At 34.6% G+C, this 10,475-nt stretch overlaps 1 protein-coding gene across 6 annotated transcripts; it reads left to right on the top strand.

Moving 5' to 3' along the window:
* Positions 1–2,884: 2,884 nt before the first annotated feature.
* LOC120081584 (transcription factor TGA2.2-like) lies at positions 2,885–9,836 on the top strand. Of its 6 annotated transcripts, none has more exons than XM_039036607.1 (12): positions 2,887–3,620; positions 3,707–3,804; positions 4,021–4,114; positions 4,990–5,065; positions 5,445–5,538; positions 5,763–5,834; positions 5,931–5,990; positions 7,147–7,224; positions 7,343–7,394; positions 7,656–7,927; positions 8,817–9,065; positions 9,435–9,836. In XM_039036607.1, the coding sequence occupies exons 5-12, from the start codon at positions 5,473–5,475 to the stop codon at positions 9,579–9,581; spliced, it is 996 nt and encodes a 331-aa protein (XP_038892535.1). In that variant the 5' UTR covers positions 2,887–3,620; positions 3,707–3,804; positions 4,021–4,114; positions 4,990–5,065; positions 5,445–5,472; the 3' UTR covers positions 9,582–9,836. The 6 variants fall into 6 exon arrangements, with proteins under 6 accessions (XP_038892537.1, XP_038892535.1, XP_038892534.1 ...); XM_039036606.1 differs by having other exon boundaries at positions 3,882–4,114; XM_039036605.1 differs by adding an exon at positions 3,882–3,941 and having other exon boundaries at positions 2,887–3,804.
* Positions 9,837–10,475: the final 639 nt, after the last annotated feature.

Here is a 10,475-nt window from a genome sequence, read left to right as displayed (position 1 = left end):
CATAAGTTTTAGTTTGAATTATGACATGATTTCAAGTCTTTTAGGATCATCTAATTGATAATAAAACCTAAAGATTGGAAATACATTAGGTTAGATTTGGCCAATCTTGTTTAATATTCTAATCAATCCAAGAACATAATGCAATTAATTAAGTAAGTTGCCTTTGTAATGAGCTTAGTTAATTTAGGGATTGACAACATGTTGATTTTTATTAGGGAGTTTATTAGGACTTTCCCTACATTCTATTACTCTTAAGAAATAGTTAATTCAAGATTTTTTTCATGATTAACTAATGATTAAATTCATAGAAAACCTAATGATCTCTAAATCGGCGAAGGTAATCTTGTTTTTTATCTCTCTCTTTCTCAATCTATCTTACTTTTCTGTATTTTAATTTCTGCATTTAGTTTTTCTGTCAACCAACAAAAACCCCCTCCCCCCACCACCCGGTTTTTATTGCTTTCCATAGTTGTCATCGTACTTGTCGCTTGTGCTACCTTGTAGTATAGGTAGTCAGTTCAGTGAATTATAATTATTATTTGTTTAGTAAGAGTTTATAGGCGACGATACATCTCGAGCTAACAGCGCATCTGACCTTCACACAGCATCAACAGTAAATTTGTAATTGAGGGAAGAGAGGACCAGCAAAACAAAGAAAAAAAGGCCTTGATGCCTATGTCAATAAGAGAATTATGAAATAGAGAAGAACTTGGAAGTTTAAGTTACCTCATACAAAATTATACTGAAGTATTTATCTGTTTCGATCCTTCTCCTTTTCCTTATTTGATTAGAGTTTATGGGCTGATTGTTCTTGGATCTCCTCGAGCCGAGGTTGACTAGTGCAACATTCTTACCTAGCGCTTTTAGGGTTCTATCTCTTTTTGGCTAAGCTTATGCTAGGCTCATCAACCCCAGGCCCTTATTGATAGGCTCAACCTCGACTTGGTGAATTGATCAAAAGCTAAATAAAAAGTGGAGATTAAAAGTTAAAAAGTAAAATAAAATAAATATATATAATAATTTTTTTAAACCAACAAGAACCTGCTTAGCAGGGATTCCTTTTTTTTTATAGTTTTAGTAACCGTTGGTCACTTTTCCTTTTTTTGTCTTTTTTTTTTTTTTTTTTAGTTTTAAAACTTTACAAAATCATTTTCTTTCTTTTTTAAATAACATTTTTTTAACTTAAAGAAAACCAACATCCATTAATTAACAATTTAAGACTCCATGTGTCACTCATTCATAACTCTAAGGAGCATTCTTTAATTTGTCCAAATTGAGATTTGGCCATCATGTCACCATCTAGGGTATTTTTTCGTTAATGTTTCTTTTTGTCTTATCTTTTTCATTTGAACTCCGATTTTGATGATTCAAGTGACATTAGAATCGTTGTCCTGAGTTCTACACTATGAACTATTCAAAATAATAAATTATTAGTAAACAAACAGATTTTTTTTTTATCATCAAGACATTAATTAATTATTTAATTGAAATTAATTGATTTGAGATTAAGGGCGAAAAAACCAACCTGAATATGTGCTAAAAATAGCATAATGTTAGTTGGGGTGTTCTTGTACAATAAATCGAACAAATTTGTATGATATTTTTTAAAAAGCAACCACTAAATCTATTTTTTGTGCGCAACCCTTAGTTTTTTCCTTACAATTGATCTTAATTATTTATTTATTTTTCTTTATTTATTGATGAGCATCCAAGGGACATTTTTCTTCTTGAAATATGAGGAAGAAAATTAGAAGAAAAAATACGTCGTGTATTGCTCAATATATTAATGTTTTTTTAGTTCAACAATAACATGGTGAGTATTTTTTTTTTTTTTTTTTTTTAAGAAAACAATGGTAGGAGTTTGTAAGGGTAAGGAATTCAACATAATATGACCATTTTATATCTACTTGGCCATATTTAAATTGGTAGCTATTAAATATTTATATAATATTAAATTTATCTTTATCCATCAATTATATTTTTTATTAACCAATGATTAATAGTGTCTATGTGTGGATCTACAAATTTATAAATACATAGTCTATTATATACTAATTAATATCTATGTATAATTAATAGTCTTTTAGTTCAATAATATGTGAGAGTGGAAATACAAACTTTTAATATTGTTCAAAATAATATATATATATATATATATATATATATATATATATATATATATATATATATATATATATAAATAATATTTCGGAATCTTAAGTTATACCCATCTCTATGCAACCCACTCCAATCACACAACCAATATATATAAGGAAAAGGAGTTTACCACAAGAGTCTTGAACCAACTCAGCAAATCTTCTTCCACGTGTATGCTATGACAATATGAATTAACTTTAATTATAGGGAAAAAAATATACTTTTATTCTAGTTTCTATTTGATCTCTATATTTTAAAATGTTGTACTTCAAGTCTTTAGGTTTTGAGCTTGACTCCAATTTAATTAATAGGTTTCAAAATATTACAATTTTATCTTTAAGATTTGAATTTTGTTTCAATTTGATCGACAAGTTTTAATATTTACACTTTTTACCTCATTTTCACTAAATACTTACTTTCGATCGTGTACTTAATGTTAAATGTTTATTAATTAATTTAAAATAATTATAATTAATTAAGTTTTATTATTTTTTATCACGTTTAAAATTGATTTTAAAAATCAACTTCATAGCTAATTTCTTTCGGAAAAAAAAAAGATAAAAATAATTTTATAATTAAGGACATATAAAGTTTAAATCTTCATATCCCATTTATTATCGGGAGAAATGGACGTAAGTCCACCATTCATTCGATTAGAACGTAATTCATCTCTCTCCATGTTGCATTATTCCACAAATAGCCCAAAAGAAGAAGAAAATTTTGGGTGCTTCCGAAGTGAGTGAGTCAGAAGATTGGTCAAAGCGAGTGGCAATGGTGTATATGTTTTCAAATTCAATCCCATGGCTAAAGTTAGATCACTGACATTGCTCCAACTCAAGCTAAGATTGAAAATACCCCCAAAATTATCAATGTCAAACCCACTGACCTTCATCATCACACACAGAATTAGAAAAAGGGGCAGAAGGTAATAATTGGGCATTGGAAAGTTGAAGATTTCCACGCAATAAAGTAAAGAACGCCTTCTTGAGATTGGCTTGGCAGTTGGCACACAGCCGAACGAAACGTCCCTCTCTCCCTCACCTTTCCCACACTTGAATCCAGTAATACACGAGCGCCACCTCAAATCCCCCACCATCTTCGTCATCCAAACTTCTACTGCCTTTACTTTGCTTCACCTCCCACTTTAACAGAGCCCTCAGCTGTAAGCAAGGGCTTTCATGCTGATTATTTACTGCAACTGTTCTTGATTTCTGTCCCAAGTTCGTTATTGGGAAGGGGGGCCTTCCAATTTTTCCATTTCGCCTAATTTAGCCAACTGGTCTCGCTTGTTTGCGGTCAAATACGTGCTTCCAAGTCTTGATATGCCACTTTGACTTGTTTTGGTTGATTTTGACATCTGGGGTATTGTTGGTTTCTGCTGAGCTTTGTGTATTTTTGACTGGTTACCGCTGTTTGGCTCTTAGGGGGTGGTGTAGTTACAGGGAGTAATCTGCATCATTTGGGTAAGTTTAATTTCATGGCGTTTCTGGGTTGATGGTAACCGAGGTATACTTTGTTTGTCAAGTTCGATTGATTTCCAGTTGATTAGGATCTTTATGTGAATTTGATCTCTTTGGTTGTACGGGCTGGTGTTGAGTTCCATGACTCAAAAGATTGTGGCTAACATCCTGGTGATCCTGTCCCTTGGTAATTCTTACTAATTCCATTGCTGTCCTGGTAGCTTCCTTTTCATGGTTGATACCTGATTATATCTTCTCTACCAGGCTTCTTGCTATTTTTCCTGGCCTCATCGGTTGCTATGCATATATCTGAATCTCCTGCGAGTATTTACTCATAGTTGACTAGCTGAGCTTTGGGGCTTTTGAATTTGGTGTCTTAGACTTATCGTCATGATGGTTGTAGGGCGAGTGGACCAGGCAAGTTGAGAAAGAAATGAGAAGAAAGTGGCAAGCGGGATGCCAGGTTTCGGTTCAGAGATATCCATTTGTAACCAACTGTAAGTTCCTTCCCTTATATTTGCTTATGGCTGCTCCAAGCTGTGTGAAATTTTAAATCTTGAGCTATTTGTCCTGTCGTTTCTGTAATACTAAGAACATGAAAATCAATTTGTGAGCCACTGTTTGCTTGTTGACTAGCTGCATTCAAACATAATGATTGCTTCAACTGCTAGTTAGGTTCAAGTTGTTGGACCGAAAATAACTTGCCGAAGTCTCAGTTCTTGGGCACTATTGCAAGTTTCAGGTGGAATATGGCTAATGCTATTGTTGTTGTGTATCATTAGCCTTGATTGCCCCCTATTATTATTTTTTATTTTTTTCCTTCCGCCTTCATTGACAGTAGCTTCTTTGTTGCATATATTTATTTTCTACTTTGGTTGTTCATTGCTCCTTTCTGCCTATGGCTGTTGATTTTTTCCCCTAGCATCTTTAGTTTACATCTTTGTATTTTTTTGGGTTAAGTTACAAACGTGGTCCCTATGGTTTGGAGAAAGTTAAAAATTAGTCAATGTGAGTTTAAAGCTAGAATTTCATCACTGTGGTTCTTCACCTTTAAAACATTGGAAGGTGCTGAAGTTTTTCCCTTTTTAGTCTCCACTGTAAATTGTAACCAACAAGGTAACCACAATCTGTATCCAGATTACCTTAACCCAACTTGGTGGATGTAATTCCATGCGGAGGCCACAGTTTTCTATTCACACCATTAAAGAAAAAGGAATACTTGTTTACCTTTCCAACCCGCCTCTAACAACTGCTAATAATTTCTACTGTTCTGGGTGGAAATTCTGCTAAGAGAAAAACACACGCCCACACATTTACTTGTGCATATATGTCCTCTTCTGTTGGGTAGTAATATGTTGAACTCTTGATGCAGAAACTGCGCTTTAGAGTCCTTTTAACAAGAGGCCAAACAGTTGCTTGTAACCTTCTATACTGGAACCTTTGGTAAGGTGAGTTTTATTTGATTGCTGGTTTTATGTCCTCTCATAAGTTTCTCTACCTCTGTTTTCTTCACCTGTGATGAGTGGACAAGCCTTGGAAGTTCATTTGTCTGTAATTCGATTATCTTAGTCTCACACACACACACTCAGCATCCACATGACATTGTGGCGATTCAACTTGAAGTTCACTCATTATGGTCTTGACTCTTGTATAAGCTCTCATGTTAATACCATGTATCCCTGTAGTTTGTTTTAAATGATGACCTCACAGTCATTACATTAAAAGATCCATTGGAAATTTTAGAATCCATGAACAGTGTTGTCCTTTTCAGTCATACTGCCACAGCACTTCTCATACAGTGATGCCCTTGGTTTCCTTATCTTGCAGTATTACAGAGAACCTCAAAGTATATGCAATGACTGATGTCAGTCCAAGGACTGATATTTCTACTGATGTTGACACCGATAACAAAAACCAGAGGGTAATATGTCTTTCATATTCAACTGATGTGCTATCTTGTACAACCTTTTTCATTTACATGATTCAGATTATTACACATTATGTAGGGTATAGGATTTTGTTTAGACTGTAAAGGTTGGCACGTTTGATTTTTCTTTGAACTGCATAGTTTTTGAACACTCCGATTCATCTTTAGTTCCTGAGAGAAGTGTTGATGATGATATGTATATTCTCCCACATTTACAGCTCGATATGCTTCAACGGATTGATGTGGCTTCTGATTCCAATGATAGAACAAAAGATAAGTCTGATCAGAAGGTTGTACCCATACATTAGTTATGTAATTGATATCCAAGACGCATCTTCTTGGTAGTGATGACCTTGTGTGACGATATTATATTTTTCACTTTTCAGACTCTACGTAGGCTTGCACAGAATCGTGAAGCTGCCAGAAAAAGCCGACTGCGAAAGAAAGTATGGCTCAATATTTTGTATCCTGTTTTTATTACAATTCTGGCACTTTGTTGTCATTGATATTGTTTAGTTCAGAAAAGAAGCTTTTAATTAATAAAGTACAGTAAAGTTTAATGTAGAAAGGCATCTCATTAAATTGGAGGACTACAATCTCCATCTAAGGGAAAGAAAAAGATGATAACTTTTACCTAAATAACTTCAAAGATCGTAACCGTGAAAGTTGAAGCAGAAGAATGCACTTGAACTTAATCTTACTTATCACTTTTGATGAAATTAATAGTTGGTACCACTACCATGTTGTCCTATACTCTCTACCAAATGATAACTTAAAGCATAGTCTTTATGTTAAAATATCAAGTGAAGATTTTAGAGTTCTTGCACTGCTAGTCCCTTTCAGTTGAACTGTCACAGCACTTCCAATTAGTGACTTGTCAACCGGTCCTGCACCTTATCTTGAGTATTTGGATCGCCTACTTTTGCTAACCTCCAGTAAAATGATTTTAGTTTCTTGAAGTACTTGTGATTTCACATATCCTTACAAAGGGAAGGAAAAGTAGCACTGTTACATTATTGACCTTCTGAACTCTGGCATCTCTACCATCATAAACTTCACCTTTAGGGGCAGAATTAAACCCTTTGTCCAGTGCAAGATGAATGCCTCTTTCTTTATCCCTTCCTAAGTTCACAGCTCCCTCTTCTTCATCATTAGATTTAAGACTTCTTTCTTCCTATGATTATTATCTTGTATTTTTGGCTAAATTAATGGCTTTGAGAATATTTATTTGATCGAATTTCCTGATCACACGAGTAACAACTTAATATTAGGCGCATTAGGACATCTGATGAGAGCTGTTATCTACTACTTTGGCTCCCTTATTACATGTTTGCTCAACTTCTATCTAATCTTTATGTGAATGTTTCTTCTTTTTTGTGTATTTTTCGACCTTGTGACCCTTCATCATTTTGTCTCCACCTATTATTCTTGGAGGCTGGTTTAATCGGTTGTTTTTCAAATGGTGAAGGATCTGGTCTATAACCTTTCTCCCTGACCTTATCAAATAGATCTCAGTTATTAAGATTACTTGGTTAGTTTAAAATAACAAATGTAGTGAGTCTCAATAAATCCAACTTGTTCCCTGATCTTATCTATATGTAGGCATATGTCCAACAGCTGGAGAGTAGTCGTTTAAAGTTGACCCAACTAGAGCAGGAGCTTCAGCGAGCACGGCAGCAGGTTGCCTGCATTTCCTTTTCATGATGATTTACTTACCTATGTATTGTATCTCTCTTGTTCTCTACCACTCAAGTTTCAATCTCTTCAAATTTCCTATAAATTGTGTCAATCTGTTTAGGGAATCTTCATATCAAGCTCAGGAGATCAGGCCCATTCGATGGCTGGAAATGGTATTTTTTAGTTATTTTGAATTATGACATTTACTTTCAAGAGAACCTGAAATTTGAGATATGATTATGTTAGTCTGTGAGACATTGTAATCTGACATGATTATGAGCATAACTCAGTTTCATTTATCTCCTGCATCATAATTGATATTTGTAAAGTACCCTGATTATGTAACCTTTACAACTTTTTGGCAGTAAGTGTGTTTTCTTTTAGCTATCTTTTCAGTTTGAAGTTGCATAGCATCAGCTACTTCACATTTGCAGGGGCCATGGCATTTGATGTGGAATATGCCCGTTGGTTGGAAGAACAAAACAAGCAGATCAATGAACTGAGAGCAGCAGTAAACTCTCATGCAAGTGATACTGAACTTCGAATGATTGTCGATGGCATCTTGGCTCACTATGATGAGGTTTTTCGGCTAAAGGGCATCGCTGCAAAGGCTGATGTTTTCCATTTATTGTCTGGCATGTGGAAAACACCTGCTGAAAGATGTTTTTTGTGGCTTGGTGGTTTCCGTTCATCAGAACTCCTAAAGGTGTGCTCATTTTGGTGGTTCATACTAGGTTTGGCAAAATTTCTCGTAGGGCCGGGGATTGATGGGGTCAAACCGAGGAAAATTTTCGGGGCCCCACTCATGGGAGGGAAGATACTCTAAAATACTTGAGCCTTGTTTGGATTGACTTGAGAAAAAAGTGTTTTTCAAAAAACTTATTTTTATTTAAACACTTTTGATAAAAATGGATTAAAATACACTTGAAAAGCTATTTTAAGTAGTTACCAAACACTTCAATTTCTTGAAAAGCTATTTTAAGTGGTTACCAAACACTTAAATTTCTTCCAAAATGATTTATTTTTCAAATAAAACACTTGAAAATGTAATCCAAACATACCCTTAATGAAGAACGAAGGGAACTACATAGAACAACAAATAAGTATATGAAGGGGATATGATATGAACTTTTGCTAATTATGTTATTTCATTGTTCAATTTTTGCTTCTTAAGTTCATTTTCATGCTAGCAATAGCAATATAGAATATGCTATCATTAGAGTGTCGATATAATTAAATTTACCATAACCCATCAACTTAAGCTTTTAAATCAATTGGTAATTTAACATGGTATCAAAGCAAGAGGTCATGTGTTTGAGTCCCTGAAATGTCATTTTTTTCCCCAGCTATATTGATTTCCATTTGTTGAGTCTTTTACTCATTTTTATCCCCACAAGTGAGGGAGAGATTTAGAGTGTTGATACAATTAAATTTACCATAATCCATCACCTTTAGCTTTTGAGTCAAACTGTGATTTAAGAGCTATATGTTTGACACAAAATGTTGAACTGCTTTAACTGATGTTTTGATGTTAATACCAGTATGAAATAGAGCTCTGAGTTTTGAGCAATACTAAAACTTCCATTCTGTCGCAGCTTCTTGTCAATCAATTAGAGCCCCTCACAGAACAGCAGTTGGTGGGCATATCCAACTTGCAGCAGTCCTCCCAACAGACTGAAGATGCATTGTCACAAGGCATGGAAGCATTGCAACAATCGTTGGCTGAGACGTTATCCAGTGGATCTCTTGGCTCCTCGAATACATCTGGCAATGTGGCAAATTATATGGGTCAAATGGCCACAGCCATGGGTAAACTTGGTACCCTCGAGGGGTTTATTCGTCAGGTATGCATAACACATTTTTTTAACTTTCCCCCCAGCACGCTTAAAGAGAAGAAAATGAATTCTGCCATTTATCTTTCTATGAAGTTGGGAACCCGTCTTTTCTTGCATATAATGTCCAAATCTAGATTTAGATCTCATATTCAGGCTCTGACTCGCATGCTTTCTAAAAAATTTGAGTTCGAGCTTACATGGTCTTTACGTATCTTTCTATCCTATGGATGTATACACTAACTAGGAACCCCTTTCTGCTTCACATTCACTTATGAGCCAAAACTCTTTCCATTTCTAGTGCTATATAAAGATTTTCATTATTGCTTTCTTTTCTCCTTTTCCCTGTTTGGGATTTTGGGGTTCAAAAAAAATTAACAGGCTGACAATCTACGGCAACAAACACTGCAACAAATGCATCGGATTTTGACAACTCGTCAGTCAGCTCGTGCACTTCTTGCAATTCATGATTACTTCTCTAGGCTACGAGCCCTTAGTTCCCTCTGGCTTGCTCGCCCGAAAGAGTGAATAGCTTTTTGATTTCTCCTCAAGTATATCGTGGAAAGCATTAGATTAATGATTTAACAATTGCTCGAGTTCTCAATTTTCATTTGTGTGCCTGCTTATATGGTATCAGTCTTGTGATGATCTAGAGATGCTATTTGTAATAAGCTGTATGTATCTATATGTTATTAAAAGCAAATCCCTTTTTTTGAAAACAATTCTATTCCTCCAAAAGAATGTATAAAAGATAGAATGCCTAGAGGAAGATGGTTACAAAAATGTCAAGAGAAGCATGCTAGGTCTTACAGGAGATTACTGCACACCTCTTTTTTGCCATATAATTTTCCATATTATTGAAAAGTAAGGGATGCCATATAAGCAAAAGCCTAGCGTTGGGAATATTAGTCTGTAAATTATGTTTGCGCAAATTCACATGATATAGAAACCTAGATTTAGGTGACCTTTTTATATTTAATTTGTAGATTCATAATTTATGAAGGTCAAGACAAACCTGTACCTTGTAAACTCATGCTCATAAAGATTCATCAAGTGTTAGTTTATAGACAAACATACTTGCTATGAGTCTAATTCACATGCCCAATGTTTCTTATATGTCTTGTCAAAATTTCCAGAAGATGGATGAGAAAGTTTATCCGGGTCTGTGAGAAAGTGATATTTAAGAGAACCATGTAGAGCAGTTGGAAGGAGGGGGAAAAACCCTATACCACAAACAATGGAAAAGTGACATAAAATAGTTACCTTCATGTTGAGCTTGGTTTGACCATTGGTTAGACGGGGGCTTCATCTTATAGCAATTTAGTACAATTTGTTACTATGGTTATTTTGAATACAAATAATTGTCTTATACTAAGGTTTGTGATTTCCTCCACCTTGATGAGACTTGAGAATGGCCTTGTA

Source organism: Benincasa hispida, chromosome 7 (assembly GCF_009727055.1).
Source record: "Benincasa hispida cultivar B227 chromosome 7, ASM972705v1, whole genome shotgun sequence".
Classification (NCBI taxonomy): domain Eukaryota; kingdom Viridiplantae; phylum Streptophyta; class Magnoliopsida; order Cucurbitales; family Cucurbitaceae; genus Benincasa; species Benincasa hispida.
The sequence above is the reverse complement of the archived record's forward strand: the minus strand, read 5'-3'. Positions and strand labels throughout refer to the sequence as shown.

Excerpts from the sequence above, each read along its gene's own strand:
- LOC120081584 (XM_039036609.1), top strand. The coding sequence starts at position 5,473 with ATGACTGATGTCAGTCCAAGGACTGATATTTCTACTGATGTTGACACC. Across the intron at positions 5,539-5,762 it reads CCGATAACAAAAACCAGAGG|CTCGATATGCTTCAACGGAT; the intron begins GTAATATGTCTT and ends CCACATTTACAG. Across the intron at positions 7,928-8,816 it reads GTTCATCAGAACTCCTAAAG|CTTCTTGTCAATCAATTAGA; the intron begins GTGTGCTCATTT and ends ATTCTGTCGCAG.